This window comes from Buceros rhinoceros, unplaced genomic scaffold (genome assembly GCF_000710305.1).
Source record: "Buceros rhinoceros silvestris isolate BGI_N320 unplaced genomic scaffold, ASM71030v1 scaffold7152, whole genome shotgun sequence".
In the NCBI taxonomy this organism is placed as follows: Eukaryota; Metazoa; Chordata; class Aves; order Bucerotiformes; family Bucerotidae; genus Buceros; species Buceros rhinoceros.
The window spans coordinates 80317-98716 of record NW_010399411.1 but is presented as its reverse complement, the minus strand read 5'-3'; the positions used below and the strand labels follow the sequence as shown (position 1 = coordinate 98716).

The following is an 18400-nucleotide window of genomic DNA, read 5'->3' as shown; positions in this document are numbered from 1 at the left end:
TAGTTTAAAGCAAACTTCTTTTCTGAAACAGCAGAAGTTGCTAAGCCGTCACAGCATGTGATCTTCAAAATAGAGGAGTGCAGAAGAACTGGAGGAGTCCTAGCAGAGAGAGAGTGATAGAAACCGCAGCATTTGAAAAAAAATTTATAGGATTGAATTCGTGTATTGTGGAATATAAAAGAATGTTGTGAAAAATTCCAAAACATATGTCTGCTACAAAGAGAATTGGAAGAAAATCATCTGCCTGAATGAATGTCAACAAAATTCAGTTAGCTTAACCTTTAAGAAGGAATAATATGTACTAGGTGAGCATGGGAATGTGATAAAACCTTGCAAGAGTTTGCAGTGTTCTGTGGTAGTGGTTTCTATGGACAGGTCACCCTGAGTGCAAGGATTAGGATTAGCTCATTTCTTGACAATTCTAACCTCACTTCCATGATACAATCTCAATTTGTCATCTGAACATGGTGGGAATGATTGCAAATGTAAGAAGTGTTTCAGTATAAAGGAGCTTGCAAAACTGGCATCTTTGGGCCATTGTGTGTTTAAAAAAAATGCCTTTTCTTAAACCAGTGCTGTTGATTAAATTCTAGTGACATCAGAAGTTAGTCATCCTTTCTCACAAAATATTTTTGTTTGCACAGCTGGTGTTTAAGGCCCTATCTAAAATTCATCAATTGCAAACATTGTTGTAGATACTATTGCTCTTTCCAAGTTGGTCATGGCTGAAAATTGCTAATTCCTCACCTCAGTCAAAACCTTAGTGTTTCTGCTGTTAGTTGCTTTGAAAGAGAAAGAATATAGGAAGGCAGAAAATGTTAAAGCTAAAGCAGAATGCAGGAAGTTAGGAAAGATAATTCATGTATGTTGAAGGTTGTGCAACAGTGTGCATTGCATTGCATCAGTTGGTTTTGTCCCATCATTGTGAGGGATCCTTACATGTCCTAAAAGGTACCATATGCTTTAAAACCTCTTATAATTTTTAGACAACGTTAGAATATGCAAAACCTGAAGAAACTAGCTGGGATGAAGATTTTGCAGATGTTTATCATGATCTGATACATTCTCCAGCTTCTGAAATGCTGCTAAACCTGGAACACAATTATTTTGTCAGTATCTCAGAATTAATAAGTGAAAGAGATGTGGAATTGAAAAAACTACGGGAAAGGTATTTCTTCTCTTTTTAATTCTGTCTTATTAAATAAGGGTGCATGCCACTGGGTGTATACAACTCTTAGGACAACATGTATTTGCTATGTAAGCCCTATTTTAGTTTTAAAGTCATGCAATACTTAGCCTATATCATTAGGGTCAGCTATCTCTTACTCTGTCACTGAAAATAATAAAAGCTAGGGCTATCAAAGTAATATGTGGTTTAATTTCCATTGTTCTACCCACACTGTAAGTGATAGAGCGACGTAAAATGCTTAGGATATCTAGAAAATAAAGTACATGAAAAGATGAGGAAAAGACTCGAACCAGCTTTCAGTCAGAAACTGCTGAATTTGAAATCGAGGAAAGTCTGTGTGGAATCCTGAGTTTCCAGATAAAGTTGAATAGCTGTAGGTGGCTGCTTTGTCCACAAGAGGGAACACATACATGCGGGAATGCTGGTTTTTCTTTCTTTTTTTTTTTTTTTTTTTGCTGTTGTTTGGGGTTTGTTTGGTTTTGGTTTTTTTTCATTTTGAGAGACTAGGTTAAGGGCTTTTTTTTTTTTTTTTTTTTTTTTTTTTTTTTGCTGTTGTTTGGGGTTTGTTTGGTTTTGGTTTTTTTTCATTTTGAGAGACTAGGTTAAGGAAAATGAATACACTCAAATACAGATATAGTATAGATGTTAAATACTATAGGTTTTTTCGAGGTGCTAGAATATTCTAAGTAGGTCTGTTTTAGCATTCTAAGTGGCAGTATTCCTCTTGAATTGTGTGTGTTTAAGCTCATGTTATACAATAACGTGTCTGTTTATCTAGTTTATTCTGGACCGAATCATGTATATTTCTCATTTTGGAATCTGTGTTGCCAATAATGTCTTAGCAAACGTTTTTGCTGCTAATTGACTCTTCTCAAGTATGCACATAGAAGAAAGAGCGCTTAATCCCAAGAGCAGTAATGTTGTAGAGCTCTGGCGTGATGTAACTGTGTATTGACTCTGGCGGAATTTGTCGTATCTGTTTGTCATAATCAAGACGCTCCATATGTCAGTGGCAGCTGAGGCTACCCCAGATGAGCGTAGGTGGTGGTCTGTTTACACCAGAGCTGACTTGGAATCCCTAACCCTTAATTCAGACTTGTTTTGTGGATATTCATTGCTAAATCTGTGCTAGGGTAAATCAATTCATTGCTGAAGAAAGGGCTGAATGTGAAAGACTTAAGTGAACCAGGGATTAAGAAGATCTAAGGAGGGATGATGCGTTGGATGACCTGATGATAGCAGGGCAGCTTTTTGCATCCAGATCCCCTTGTTGAATGTAGTTTGAGCTGGAAGCTCATCTGACTTAAAAATAGGTGTGTTTAGTCTCCTTCCTGGTGTTTACCTGTCTGCATCAACTGTGGCTGGGGCAGGAGGAAAGCAAGAGACTGAGTAGGTCCATTTCAAAAACTCTTCTAATGATAAAGATAGTGAAGTGAGATATTAGAATATCTGGAGATGCTGTCATACCTTCATTTGAATATCTGTGAGGGCAGACTGTAGATATATGAATGCCAGTTCCCAAACGAGCAGATGGACAAAATGCTGTGTGACATGTCTCAGCTATGCATTCAGTTGTATTTGTGCTGGTGGTGAGCATTAACCAGATGACAAATCATTGTACTGGTAACTGTGTCAACAACAATGGGTGTTGTTCTGTCAGTTTTTGAAAATGTTGCTTGTTGTGAATCTACGTTTTTGTTCCCTTTCAGGCAAGGAGCTGAAATGGATAAGGTGATGCAGGAGCTAGGGAAATCACTAACAGACCAAGATGTAAATTCATTAGCAGCTCAGCATTTTGAATCTCAGCAGGTAAACTGAGTTCAGTGGACTAGAATACATCATGCAAATAATTGTGCTGAAAATAAACCCCAAAACACTCAAATTACCACTCTTGTCTTGTTAGGATCTGGAGACTAAATGGGCCAATGAATTGAAACAGTCTACTGCTATCCAGAAGCAGGAATATCAAGAATGGGTGATAAAGCTTCACCAGGACCTAAAGAATCCCAACAACAGCTCAATCAGGTATTTAATTCCTCTGTGGTGCTTACTTGCATCTGTAATAGTTCAAAAGACTTGCTTTTATAATAAATCTTTACTTAAGATTGGCCATTTAAATAGGATAATCAAGGAAGTCAAAGGCAAATAAACAATCATAATTTAAATACTTGTATTTCTAGGAGTTTCTTCATTGTGTAAGGTTATAACTGTTCTGTACCAGTAAAGTCTTGTAAAGCACCGAACTCCAATTTGAGGTGGATGGGGTTTCCTCCTATTTTGCCTTTCTATACAATGTCTGTCTTTAAAACTATTTCACAAGGCTTTCTGCTACCACCTAAGGATGTTCTGCAGAATAATTGTAGCTTCATAAATGGTAACAGTATCATGTGTTTTGAGTTACTAAGCCTCTTTTTTTCCTTTTGTTTGTTGTTTTATGTGTACATCACCAGACAGCTAAAAATAGGAATTTTTTTTAGTGCGAATACCTGTGGTGAAATTTGAATGGAAAGATTTCTGATCGAGGTAATAGCAGGGAAATCAGAATTAATAATGCAGGGAGATCCTTATTCTTTATCATTAGTAACCACCACCTTTGGTACTAATAGAAAGGAATAAAACCTGATGATTTCTCATACCTCAAGCTAGTAAAAGAGCCCATCTGAGTAGATTGAGGTGGATGCAGTAAGGAGTTTATGGGAAACACCACCTATGAACAGTGGATGCCAGTGATAAGAAGATATAGGCATGGATCATAACGCGTGAAGTACCTCATCATTCTCTCTTAAGTGTTTCATTCTGAGATAAGGAAGCTGAGTGTATGGAACATGAGGGAAGAGATAGAGGAGGGGAAATACATTGGAAGATGATGCTCTATGTTCAGATTTCTCACTACTTTCCTCAGGATTTTGTTGTCTGTGGATTTATGTTGTGGAAGTCTCTTGCAGTTCTCAGGTTAGTCCCAGAACATCCTAGGACTGCATAGCTCACAAGCAAACTTGCCTCTTTCTAAGCTAGTGACCAGGTAAAACATCACTGCAGTAGTGACAGTCTGCTCAAGCTCTAACACTGATCCTAAAATATTTTTCCACAGAATTTTCATGTTAGCTTTGATTGTTCCCGTAAGACTTTAAAGGTAGTGAAATTACAAAGGCTATTCATACTTACTGCTGTGAACCTCTTCATGTGTTCTGACCTTCTACTGCTGTAAAAGAAGATCAAGATCAAATTGCTTAGAGCTGAAAGTCGTAAGAAATGGATTGCTGGAGATCCAGAGGCAGGACCTCTGAGACAAAGTGAGGAAGTTTTGGCTTCATCTTGGATGCTTATAACAGATGCGAAGTGCTAGTATTTTTAATCAGTGAACTCACATACACTAGCAGAAAATGTGATCTCTCTGCTTGTGTGGAGTCCTGAAAACTGTAGTTTGAAAATAATGCACAGGAAGCCTACAGTAGGGCGACTAGAAGCTTAGAGGGAGAGAGAAAAATGTGTGTGTGTAATTACATGTATAGACAGAAAAGATAGAGACACACGCACATGTATATATATTTATGCACCTAGTTGCTTACATGTATGTGTGTATATAGATCTGTTGATAGTATATCTCAGTCATACCTCATTACTGGGCATTTGCAATTAGTGAAATTGCTTGCAAGTCTATAAAACACCTTTTAAGATTAGGCACTTTGAAAACAAAGAGAAACTTTTCATTAATGCAGAAACAAGTTGGAGAGATGTTCAAGTTCTTTCCTGTAGCAGAAACAGTACTTAATTTATATCACTTCCTACCAGACAGTTGAATTTATGAAAAAAATTAAAACTGGTATCTCAAATGTTTCCTGATAGTTTGAACACTGTGGAGAGTTTGATTTGGATTTTTTTAACCTCCCATTTTGTCTGAGGGGGAAAAAAGAAATTATTATCTTCATTTAACTTCATAAATAAGGTTTGCTCTCTTTTACATAGGCTGAGAAGAATTTTTTTTTATTATTCCTATGTCCTTATTATGTTATAGCTAGCTATTGTGATTTTCCTCTATTTCTCAGTCTCAGAATGCTTTACAAATGAGCTAGGTAATGTAGATCTAGTGGAGTCTCCTCTTCCTGCTGTTATGCTCCCGGAGTATTGCATGCCAGAAAGGTGAAATCTCAGATGAGTGGAGTTCATTCAAATAGATTTAGCCTCTTGGTTTTCACAGACTAGCTGAGAAAACTTTGGATAGCTTTCATGAAATATTTTGATCTTGAACAAAAATGAAGATAAACTTTTCAGGACGTTTCTCATTATTTTAGTGATGAAATAAAGATTCAGCCCAGCCAACTGAGGGAATCTGTAGAAGGAAATGGAAGAATTTATGAAGAGCAAAGACTGTTAGAAGAAAGTTTTACTATTCACTTGGGTAAGTAAACCGACACCAAGACCAAGCGTAATAACAAATGCTAATATCTAATGTATCTAAGACATGTATTATTTACAGTATTTAACCTTCGATGTATATAATATATACAGTTTGTAATTGTTCTTTACATATGTAAGAAAAGTACAGTATAAACTGTATCAAACAGTATCTAATTATCTGATACATGCTTAATGAAAACATTCTGGAAGCAAGTTTTTATCCACTCTAGCAAGGTGGCTAGTGTAGAAAAGCACACTAACGTGAAAACACATAGCGGTTAAAGATTGTATTTTAACTTCTCCTATGTTTGGCAAAAAAATGTGGAAGTTGAATTAAATTCCCACAGTCAATTAAGAGAAAAATAGATACTTAAATTTTTGCTTTTTGTTTATGCAATAGAGACTTCTTACACTGTCTGTTTTGACTGCATTGATATTTCACCCATAGCGTATAATAGGGAACGAGGCTCGTTTCAGGTATAGATAAGCCTTGCTTTGTAACTGTATGTGAAAATACTGCATTTTTACTTTACTTTATAAATTGCTGAATATATGGTTAAGAACTTTATTTGAATTTTATTGATTATATTTCCCTTATCTTTCAAAAATACTTAAAAAAAAACTTAGGGGAACACTTTGATCCCTTGCATTTCAGTAACAATCCTGAGTTTCTTCCTTTAATGTATGTATTAAAATAATTTATTTTCTGTACAGGAGCTCAGTTGAAGACCATGCATAACTTGAGATTACTAAGAGCTGATATGCTGGATTTCTGTAAGCATAAACGCAGTCATCGAAGTGGAGTGAAACTTCACAGACTTCAAACTGCAATGTCTCTCTATTCAACTTCTCTCTGTGGCCTGGTTTTATTGGTAGATAACCGTATCAGTTCATATAGTGGCATCAAAAGAGGTGAGCCCTCTCATGGGGTATGTCATGTCAGTGAAAACAAATGGCCCTTAAAAACTTGCTGTCTTTGATGAAAAATATTTCCTGTGAAATTAAAATTTACTGGACATGGTACTGCAAAAGAGTAACATGCAAAAAGAGAGATGGATAAGGATGGGGGACAGGGCTGTGCTTGGATACACTGTTATCTCTCTTTCCTAGGTTTTGTGTTTGAGTAAGGGACATGTTTGAGTGAACGCTTCAACACTGGATTTCCATGCCTTAGACTGACTTATTATAGGGGCTTCTAACTCTCTAATGTCAGATTAGCATACTGAAACCTAATTGCAAAGTCATAAATGAAATGCACTAAGAGTTTAAATTGATAAGAAAATGCTTTAAAAAACCCATGTGCATTAGGTACCTGCAGCACTATGAATTTCATTTAAAATGAACAATAGGAATATTGCTTGCCTACTTGTGGAAAACTTGATCAGTAGCCATTTTAAGCACATATCTTTTTGAGTAACTGGACACTATGACGAAGGTGTTTTGCATCAATGACCAATGAACCATATCAACCAATGAAGCGTGTTTGTTTATGTTCCAGTTTTGGTCACCGAGTCTTTCTCTGAACCACATTATTGATTTTCTTACCTTCCTATTGAAGTTTAATACCAAAATATTTAGAATTGAAATGTTTTTTTGACTGGAGTCACCAGTACTTGTCATTATTCCAGCATGTCATAAAAAAGAAATAGACTTTGGTGGTTGATATTCTCTGAAAACAGTGTGGAATCAGGCTTGTAGCAAGGAGGAAAGGGAAATGTGCCAGTAAAAAATGAATTTGTATTTGTACTGTTCATAGTTTCCAAGTTGCTTAATTCTGATTTAGATCAATAGTAGAGAAGATTTGGTTTTATGCTAAATCTTAGGTGATAAGACAAACATTTGAGTAATACCATTAAACACAAACTTGCATCTACACACCAATTAGATCTTGTTAGACCAGTTAGATCAGCTGCAGTGGAGGGGAATAAAAGGGACTGTATTGCCATCTGTAAAATATAATCCTCCAAAAAATTTTATTTCTTGTGAGTTCCAAAGGAACTTCAGCAAACTTAACTGTGGTCGAATTCCACAGCTGTCTGCACCACCATTCTCTTTAAAAACACTGCAGAAATTAATGTGTCTCATGTCTCAGCTCCTCAGACCTGGGGCGATATATCACTTCAGGCCATCAGCGAATGGCTGGTTGTACTGAGACCCCAAACCACTATACGTGGCAACTGAAGCATGGCTACAGTTGATTTAAATCCACTCTGTGGTGACAGTGGTAACTTCTGGCAGACGAGTAGTAATAAACACCTTTGGGAGGAGACCTTGCTCTTAAACTACTAAAGCTGTTTGTTGCGAGAGCACTAACCAGAACCAATTCTCCTTCCTGAAAGGCTCTTTAAGAAATAAATATGCTAGGGGGTTCAAAGGTTCATAAAGTTGCCACATAGAAGAATATTTCTAAGTCTGGCATAATCGCTCATCAGGAGAAGGAACTTGCAGCTTTTTTTCAGCTGATGACACTTCTCCGTAGCTTTGAGATCTGTGTTTTGAGAAATAAAAGGGCTGTAATTCTAGCTTTCCAAATAGATTTTTAATGAATTTTATTAATAGCTCTGATTTTTCAAGACAAAGTGGAATGCTGTTGTTGCTGTTAGAAGTACCTATTATGTATGTTTTAATAAAGTAGCACAGACTGAAAGACCATTAGTAATAATTTTTAAAGCACGATTACATTTAATGTACACATATTATTGCAGTTATTTGGGGGTTTTTTTGGCCTGGGTGGTTTTGTTTGAAGAGCAACAACACTTGAGGGTTTTTGGGTTTTTTTCTCCCCCAAGCAATTAATTTTTTTCAAAAAATGTTTTGTCTCTGCCATATGTTTTTTAAGATTTAAAGAGGAGGCCAGGGCTTCTCTGTTTTTGGGGTGAATTGCCTTTTTAACTGGCCTTGCTCGAGGAGTAGAGCAAAATTGTGTAATGTTTCTGAGCACACCCACATGACGTGGGTTTTAATCTTACTTTTTTTTTCCTAGATTTTGCAACTGTTTGCCAAGAATGCACAGATTTCCATTTTCCTGGAATTCAGGAACAGCTTGAAATTGTGCAGAAGGTTGTACTTAAGGCCAGAGCACAGCGTAGCAGTAAGTCGAAAAGACATCACGGTCAGTGACAACCAAAATTACTTTCCTTGAAATAGCATAGTGGTCAGCTGAATGTTTATGGTTACGGGCAAGTCGATCTCACTCTTCTTCTGTTACCTGATCTATAAAATGGAATGTTTATCAATAAACTGAGAAGTCTGCATGAAATTATTTCTTCACAGACAGCACGTTCACATGACGTCTTTGCTGTCATAACAGACTTTACACAATTAAAAAAAAAAAAAAGCATGAGTTCTGAGGTTCTCATTACACTTTAACAGCATAGAAAGTGTATAGGGCCATTGTGCTTTCCTTTGCAGTTTGAACTGCCTATACAGACTTTATCTGACTTTACTTTTTTTTATGTCTATTTAAATGCAAAGCTTTAAAAATTGCAGAAGAGGAGTTACGACTTTTCCTGTTCCTTAAAAGTGAGCATTAAAAGCTGAATAATAAATTGACTAACTGTGTGTACTTTTTAGTGCTGACCAAATCCTTGTGAAAGATTTACTTTGCAGTTATGTTTACAAATAGCTGTGAAATTTTCTGACCGCATCATGTTAAGGCACTACTTGTACATCATGAAACTTTGTTTTTCTTGCAGAGGACTACTTAGGTGATTTAAATACATCAGTAGCATGGATAGACTCATAAGAGTACACAGAGAAACAGTTTTTCTTAGGAACCTGCACATGTCTGTAGTCTTGAGGAAAATACTGAAAGCTGTTTTTATACTTCTGATTTCTGTAAATCTCTTTACAATTTTTCTTATAAAATGAGGAACATATTTGTGTTAAATAGTGAAATTATTTAAAAAGCAATAGCGAGGTACTCTGTAATTGTGTGGGCAATTTGGAAAGTTCAGTATTATATCTGAGAATATTGTGTTTTCTTCTGTCCAAATGAAGAGGTAACATAGGATGATTAAGTAAGAAAGCTAATGATTTGAGATAGGGTTCGGTTCAGGGTCTGTTGATGACAGCAAAACCCCCTCCTGTCCATTCCCCTGCCTTTTGAGGACTTTATGGTAACTTTATAGTAAAAATTGAAGCCAGATATCATCTTAGTACATCAAACTTATATCCCAAAGCATAACTGATAGATGATATGTTTAATATTTATGCTATATATTTATATACAGAAAACAAAAGTAGTGGAAATGAAGATAAATTAAAGAACATTGAACGAAACCAATCGAATATTTTGCCGGGTGAGTTCTGTTGCGTTTTCCCCCCCTCCTTAAAGCAAATTGTGTTTTATAGATGCTCATTTTTAGCTCTAAAGTCAGAACATAAATTACAAACTAAACCCAAGCTGACCTCAATCAGAGGAGAAGGATGTTCTTGTGGCTAAGGCAGAGAACTGGGTGTCAGGACATCTGGTTTCTATTCCAAGCTTTGTCGTGGCATGATGTGACTTGGGGCAAATCACTTAACTTCTCTGTGCCTAAAATTTCTTTTCAGAATTTGAGGGTGAAAAAAAGATCTCTGGGCCTCTTGGGGAAAAGGTGAAACTTAAATAATAGCAACTGATTTTATTTTTGAAAATAATTGCATATATGTTGTTGCTGTGATACGACAAAGCATTTTAGAATGTATTTTTTAACTCTGAGAATGTACAAATCTATTCATTTCAAAGAGGAATATCTTCTGTATGTACTGTGATTTTTAGTAAGGAAAGCTTCCATGGAATTTGAAGATGAGCACGCAGTTTGAGGGGAGAGGAGTTAAATTCATACAATCCCATCGTCAAATAAGAGGGCTTCTTGAAATTGCTTTCATGCTTAGATCTTGTTAGTGTAAGTGGATTTGAAGTCAACTTGGGTGAGTCTTGCTGCAGTGTATTACTACTACTGCTTGTGTATTACTACTCCTAGATGGTAATTTTGGGGGATTACTACCTCCTTAGTAGTCATCAGAAAGAAGTACATACCCATTCTTCAGCTGCCCCTGTCCAAAGGTATTAACGTAAATGACCAGTTAGAACATATTTGAAGAGAGATATTAATCTCTTGGCTGAAATATCAGGGTTATTGCATACCTGATTTTCTGTTGACTCTAGTACAGACTTTTGTTCTCCAATGAAAAGGTAAGATGGAGAGACCTGCATTTCACTGCCCTTTCCTCTTTCTCTACCTTTGATAAATGAATACCAAGTCTAAAAATACTCCCAACAAGATGTCTTGGTAACTTCTTGCAAACGACTCTTGTAACTAAACTTCCCATTACTATGAATTGGTTTAAATTCCAATGATCGTTGATACCTTTGTCTTCCAGTACATATCTCTGTTGTTACCTAACTCACTATCTCTTTCCACAGACTTTTTGCATCCTTTATTTTAACCCATCCATTTTTGGTATTTCCGCCTCCCACATCTGTCTGCAATTCAGTGCTTGCATTATATATTTTGAGTATTACACCTCCTCTCTGTTTGTTTTTCTGTTTCCTGCTATATATAGATCATATCCGCCTGTACTGGCACTGTTACATCTTATTACACCAGGTGTCTGTGATGCCACTGAAACCCATCAAAACAGGGAAGCGAGTGTAGGGTGGATGTAAAACAATGGTATTCAAGAGATTTTAAATCGGGCAATTTCTATTTTTTTTTTTAATCTCCTTACGTATGTGTTCTGATCTCTACTGTATATTTGTATTTGCCTTTTGTCTTAACTGACTCTATTCTTATGTTCTCTAATAATTGGATTACAGTACAGATCACTACCATGATATCTTGCCTTTTCGGTTTATGTTATTCCATAGGAGAATTCTACATCACACGCCATTCAAACCTTTCTGAAATTCATGTTGCTTTTCACCTCTGTGTGGATGATAATGTGAGATCTGGTAACGTCACTGCTCGGGATCCTGCAATCATGGGACTCAGAAATATTCTGAAAGTTTGCTGCACACACGACATTACTACCATTAGTATTCCTCTCCTATTGGTGCACGATATGTCAGAAGTAAGTAAACGTAAAGATTTGGTTTGCTTTTATGTTCTAGGAAATAAGAAGGAAAGTGATTTTTGCAAAGAATGTGCTCCATGCTGGTTTAAGCCAAATAGGACAGTTTCTATCGCAGTCAAATGCTGGCACGTCATTGTGCTGGTGCTCAGTATCTATGTGGTGACACAAATTAAGGAACTGGACCAATTAAAAACTTTCAGCTGAATAGCTGAATCGCTTTGTGGGGATTTTTATTCCCACCCTTATTTAGCCTTGATCCAGCCTATCGCACAGTGGTACAAGTATCAAGGAAAGATGGGGCTACATGCCTGGAAGTCTTCTGGCAACAACTCTTGCTTAGAAACTGTACCTTCAGAGTCACTGGCGTAATGGCGATGCTAGATCCGCGGTTTTAATTGTTGCTAGCTAGAAAATCTTAAAGCTAAGTTTTACGAGCAGCAGAACTAGCTTGGCTTAGAATTCTGTTGCCCTAAAAAGCATTCTTTAGGACTTCAGCCCAACACAGCAGCACCCAAATATTGCTCTGAACTGTCTCCTTCCTTCGGTACCTAATCACTTGCATCCTTAATTTCTGACCCTGTTTCTTCTCTAGGTCCCCCAAATACCAGCTGGGCAAGAAGCTGCATATTGCTGAGGCTCTTTGTAGATACAAGTGTGCTTAATTATTGTGCTGAGCTTTTGCATTCTCTTCTTCTGTGAGACATTCGTGTAGAGCTCGTCTCTTACTCAGCTCTAACTTTTCACAGTGCATAGTAATTTAATACCATTGATTACCTCTTTCCTCCACCACATCTGGCTCACAAGATACTAGCGGAGAAGGGGTGGGGGGTGAGGCAGGGGCAGGGAGAAAGGTGGTGGGCAGGCAGTACAGCCATATGCCTCACCTCCTTAGGAGGTGAAAAATCCACAAACTTAAAGAAATGAGAGAAGTAAGATCGTGCTGCCACTACTGATACCCTTGCATGGGTGGATAGTCTGACATGGGTTTTTTCCAACAATGCTTTGATTTTTCACTTGCGAATTTCAGTACTGCCTTGCATTCTTCCAGAGTGTCTGATCCTGATCATAGCAAGATAAAGGCTTACCAGTGGATTACCTTTAAGAGTGACTTTTTTAATATCCAAATTTGATTGGAACACAGTCTAGAAGTAGTCCCCTTTTGCAAGATCATGGTCTATTATTTTGAAGGTGCGAGCAATGCAAAAGTTAAAGATGTCCAATAATGAAGCTTCTAAAGGATATACTTCCATCCATAAAAGTAGACTTTTAAGAACAGATAACACTTACTTCTGAAATTTTTAATGTCTTTATCAAGAGTTTAATTTTTTTGGTGCATAAACAGAAGTAATCAACTTGCAGGGCAGCAGCCTGGGTTACTCCTGGGACCCAGTTACTGTGTTCCATAAATTTTCTTAATCAAGTTACCATCTGACTATGTTCTTTTCCTTTTTTGTTTTTTCTTTAAACTTTGTTAGTTTTTAGCTTTCAGTTGCATATCTGTGTTTCAAAAAAATAAAAATACAAAACAAAGCACAAGAACAGGTGTTCAACGTGCTTTGACAGTGCCTTGTGGCCTGGATGTGTGAAACTGAAAGATTATCTTATTGTGTAGCATTGGATTCTTAAAAGATTCTGGTAAAACAGTTTACCTTTTATATTAAGTTTTAAGTGTTTGCAGAGCAAGCAGAAAGTGACCTGTATGGTAAGTGTATGTGTAGCCAAAAGGGCATCGTGTGAATTGAACTAGCAGCATTGCTTATTACAGTGGTTTGCAGCTGGCTGACCTAATTTGAAACACACAAATATGTAACTTGTTGTTGAGGGAAAGGTAAATAACAGATTTCTGAAAGTTAAGCTGAACTTGGTGCTTTCAGCAGCCCCAGTTTTGAATCTGCGTTTACCACCTACATAAAAACATTTTTGTAAAGTGGTTAACCGGGAGCACAGCTGCAGAGATGTTTGCATGCTGCTTTGCGACAGGCATTCATCATGAGTTTGGTCTGTGCTTTTCCCAAAGGTTTTCTTCTTTTATGGGTGGAAGAGTGGCATTTATATACTCATTCCTTCTGTGAGGTTATCAGCCTCACCGAAGCCATTACATTTCATTATGATTTCTATGAAAAAAAAGCAGGAATTCTATTAAAAAAAACCCTAGGAATTCTGTTTTCCTTAGTTTTTCCTATGACAAAACCAACAAAAACAGATTTTGCTGTTCTGATCATTAAGTTAAAAGAAGGAAAGAAACTGGGTTTGATACTTGAGAAGGGCAAAAGCAGACAAGTTCAAATTCTGGACATCTGATCACCCATATGAACCGGGGAATGAAGTGGTTCTAATAGTGTGGCATTGCTAGAAGTGCTAGATCTGGCACCCTTCCTTGGTAGCTTCAACGCAGGAGCCATTGCTGCTGTCCACACAGCAACACTGAAGAAAAACATGACTCTTCAGGGATCTTGGGCAGCCATCTCTTATTACCATAAGCTAGGAAAAACACGTTTCGGGAAAAAAGTAGAAATGGAAGGAGTATAAGCTGCTTAACAAAGTTTTTGAACATGGCTTATGTATATAAGGAGGTTGCTGATAGGTATATTCACTTCAAATATTTCTTCTCATTAGTTCCCTGCCTTTAAATGTATAGCTGCTCATACAGTGTTTATGGTTTGCATAGGTATTTATACTTCAAGTAAACATCTTGCTAATTCTTAACTTAATAAAATGAACCATTGAAATCTTTGGCCCGCAAGACGTTTATGGACTTTAGTATTTTCATTACCTGATTATGACGTGGTTCTGTAAAGGCGTAAGCCTCTAGCTTTATAAAAGCGGCAGCCCCATATAATGAGTCTATTACAAATTTGTTTGAATGAAAAGGTTTGCAGCATATCTTTCTAATCAGTAAAGTCACCCCCCCCCCCTTTTTTTTTTTAATAAGCAGAAGTCATCTTTATTTGCAACAGGTCATTGCATTCTATAAAGGAGTGAGGTGTGGTCTCTACTAGTGAACAAAACCAGAAGTCCCAGGTGGTTTTTTACTTGCCTGAATGCTATTAACCAAAACTCACTATAGGAGGTGGAGTATTTGGGTTGGTTTTTTTTTATCTCTTGCACTGTATTTTGAATTGTTTAGCCAATCTTTCATAATTTCCACGACTATTACTTAGTTTGCATTTAGAGAAAAATTCTGATAACATGGCAATATGAGGAGAACTTTGTTTTTAATGATGGATTAGAATTGAATCACTACTACGTCATTTTCAGTTCTTGTGGTTTACATAGAGTGATATTCTGGATTCAACCTGTTATTTCCCTTAGTGCCCACAAGGTATAACATCTCTGTTCCTCTGAAATAGGTCAAGGAATAGTGTCATATCCTGCTGTTTCGATCAGTCCTTTCAAGGCTTAGTCCCTTCACTGATCACGCAAGGTACTTCTGAGTTGCCTTCAGAGCAAAAGGACCTTTCTTTTTAGGCACTTGTTTTTTACCTGGAGCCAAAGAGTGATCAAAACTAACAACAAATGTCTACATTACTTGTGACAGCACACAAAGATCAAGTGTTCCAGAAAGCTTAGAAATAATAATAAAAAAAAACGTTGTCCAGCATTGTTCTGTCTGATCAATGTGTGTTATACCCTAGAAACAGCATCTGTTGATGCATTCATTTACATAATGAAGGAATGTTTTCTGAAAAGATATTTGTAGCTTATGGTGTTTTTAACATACTACATATTTTAGGGATGACGGGAGATACTCCCACCAAAGTAGGGACTTCGGCTTTCAGTAGCTCTTTTACTGTTTTAGTGCTATCAGCTGGCATTCTTAGATAACCTTGCTTCTCAAATAACTTTTTTAATCCTGAAATTAAGCTCTTTGATAATGACAGATTGCACAGTGTTTGGCATTGCAAAATAAAGGCTGGCTTTACTGAATAGAAATCTTAAATTTGTGAAGATACACAGAATGTTAAATTTGTTTCCATGTTTATATTCCTGTATTCAGACTAGAAAGTGCCCATTTTCATGTTGAAGAGTACATCAGAACAAATAGATACTGTTTTCTTTCTGAGGAAAGTGACAGTCATTCTGTCTCTAACTAGGAATGTTCATCTTTATATAATTCACTTTGTAGCATACAGCCAAAGAGCATTTAATGTACTAAAGCATTTAAACTGTTACTTGTATTATTTAGACCAATGCTTGTAGTCATGTCATAAGATGTCTTAAACCACTGTGGTTTTCATATCCCGTTGTAGTATTTCACTTTATGTAAAGATTTCTTGTCTGTTTATATCTAAAACTCCTCCATCAGATAAAGATGGATTTTGTTTGTTTTAAATCTTAGCATAAACGTATCTTTAGGGGAGAAGGGCATCTTTCAGTTCCAATATTAGAGAGAAGATTTTTTACTGAAGGTGACAGCTACACCAGTAAACCTCAGCCAAAATCATCAAGAATCAGGAATCATCCATTACAATTTTCTGAAGCTCCACAGGAGAATTAAATAGCTCTAGTTCCAATGACATTAATGGGATTGTCAGCAGTGGTTTTATTCAACATCTTAGCTTAAAAATGTGTAGATGGTTCAGACACTGGGCTTTCCTACCCGTAAGCAGTGGTGGTGCTTTTGTGATCACCTGTAAAGTATATACCACTTGCATGGAATACTCTGGAAAACTGAATCCCTCTTCACTGCCTGTAATGCCGCTTGAATACCTGCTGGAAAAAATTAGGTTCTTTGGCAAAAATGTATTATTTCTAATAATTCTCTGCCACTCTTGTTAGATCCATTGGGCAATGAGGCTTTTCATGTATTGATTTTTAGGAAATGACCATTCCATGGTGCTTGAAGAGGGCAGAGCTTGTGTTCAAGTGCATCAAAGGTATGTTAGTGAATGCTTGAGCTGTTTGGGTGGGGTTTTTGTGTTGTATTTGGTGACATCCAGCCTTGGCTCGGGCCGTTTTTCCAAGACTCGTTTATACACTAGTTCCTGTCTTTGCTGTAAAGTCCTCCTGGCTTGACTTGGTTTTCTGTCTTTTCAAGTTCTTACTTACTGCTTTCTCGTGTGCTGAACTTAAATACTTGAACCAGTCATTTAGAGTATTTAAAGTGTTAGTAGCGTTCATGCTCTTTCTAACACCTCTTCCTGAGAAACCTCTTCCTGTTGTGACCTCTAGTAATTCACAATCAAATATCATCCATGTATCATTAACTAAGTATTTTTCTGAGTATCTGTATTTGTTGTGAGTGTGTTCCTGTGGACCTTGTGGTTGATCTATAAGGCAATGCCAGCATATAAATTCCATAACTTAAAGCGTTACTTACATAACTTCAGCAGTAAATAAGCACAGTTTTCTCCGTGGAAGCAGGTCCAGGTAGTTTCCGATGCTGCCAGAATGTCTGTGTACTTTTGGCCACAGGCTTGTACTCAGTAACATGGATGTGGTCACATCAGAGCTGAAGGAAGTGGTTATTTCTCAATGAAAGCAAGGCATTGAAAAGCCTGGTAACATGCGTATTTGGAGAAGCCTCTCGCTTCTGCTGGCTGGCACTGTGCTGTACAGCAGGACTGGTTCTTCTGCTCTTCAACGGTACATTGAGCTTTCTACAGAACTCCTCATTGTGTTTTCCCGTTAAAGCAAGTTTCAGCCAGGAGATTGGCCAAATCTGATTTAAATGCAATTAATGAGAAACCTAGTTAGGGAATTAAAGTCCTAATCGTATGTGAAAACTCCCTCACTGCTTGATAATGATGTTATTGACAGGGAAGATGGCGTAGGTAATGGCATGTAGTAAGAATGCTGTTTTTTAGGTTTCATGATGGAAATGGCCTCGTGGGATGGAGGAATTTCTCGGACTGTACAATTCTTGGTACCACAGGTAGGTTAAAACAGGTTCACATCCAACTTAGGAGACTGTGGGACCAAGAGGTTACATGTCATCAGGCCTAGTTTTGATTGCTATGCCTGGCCCTTTTTCTGTGAGTTTTAATTAATTACTGTGGCTTTGGTTTCCTATGAAACAGGAATAAGAGGGATTTATAGTTTTGGATATCTTGTAGTATCTTTTGAGGATGCTGAAATTTCAAACTGGGAACTTCACCTTTGAGAAAGAGACTTTTTTGGTGTTACTTGCTCTGAAGACATGGGCTAACCTTGCGTTACATAAGTTTAAGCATTTATTAGTCCTGTTGTCTAACAACTTGGAAAGTTGCAAGGCGCTGGGTTCAGCCATGCTTCCACAAAGACATTGATGACTCCGGGTGTCTGAAGCTAACTGTAATTAAGATTTTGAAATTACTTAATTTGGAATTCTAGCTGATTGTCAGAAACAGGAAATTTTCCAAAGGTGACCAGCACTAAGTTTTATTTGTTCTAAAAAGCGGTACTAGAAATAATACAAAAATCAGAGTTATATTAGGAAAGAAATGACATGCATTTCTTGACAAAGTAGTAAACTGCTGAGTAAGGAGAAAGCCAAGAATAAGCTACATACTGAAGTTGAATCTAATCCTGGAATTCAGAGAGTAGAGTCCTGTAGATAGCAAACAGCACTGTCCTGCTTGTGCTAGGCAGAAATAATCAATTACTGGAACAAGAAATCTGCTGGACACAGGTATGTCACATAAATACACAAACAGTATTATTAGGGCAATCTTTTCCTTTTGATTGAATTAAATAGAATTACAACACAGTTTGAAAACAATCTCCATGGTCTTCTGAAAACAGCAATGGTCTTAAATGTCAAGAAACAAAGAT

General features: G+C 37.0%; 1 protein-coding gene across 1 annotated transcript in view; it reads left to right on the top strand.

Moving 5' to 3' along the window:
• Positions 1-986: 986 nt before the first annotated feature.
• The window catches only part of LOC104489308 (chromosome unknown open reading frame, human C12orf4), a gene marked incomplete at its 5' end in the record, with an annotated part of 17794 nt that continues 380 nt past the window's right edge, over positions 987-18400 (top strand). The window contains 10 exons of the mRNA XM_010131454.1: positions 987-1168; positions 2899-2998; positions 3093-3214; positions 5482-5588; positions 6302-6499; positions 8571-8699; positions 9820-9888; positions 11442-11644; positions 16467-16524; positions 17455-17522. Coding sequence (XP_010129756.1) covers positions 987-1168; positions 2899-2998; positions 3093-3214; positions 5482-5588; positions 6302-6499; positions 8571-8699; positions 9820-9888; positions 11442-11644; positions 16467-16524; positions 17455-17522 — 1236 coding nt within the window. The remainder of the gene's footprint in view (positions 1169-2898; positions 2999-3092; positions 3215-5481; positions 5589-6301; positions 6500-8570; positions 8700-9819; positions 9889-11441; positions 11645-16466; positions 16525-17454; positions 17523-18400) is intronic.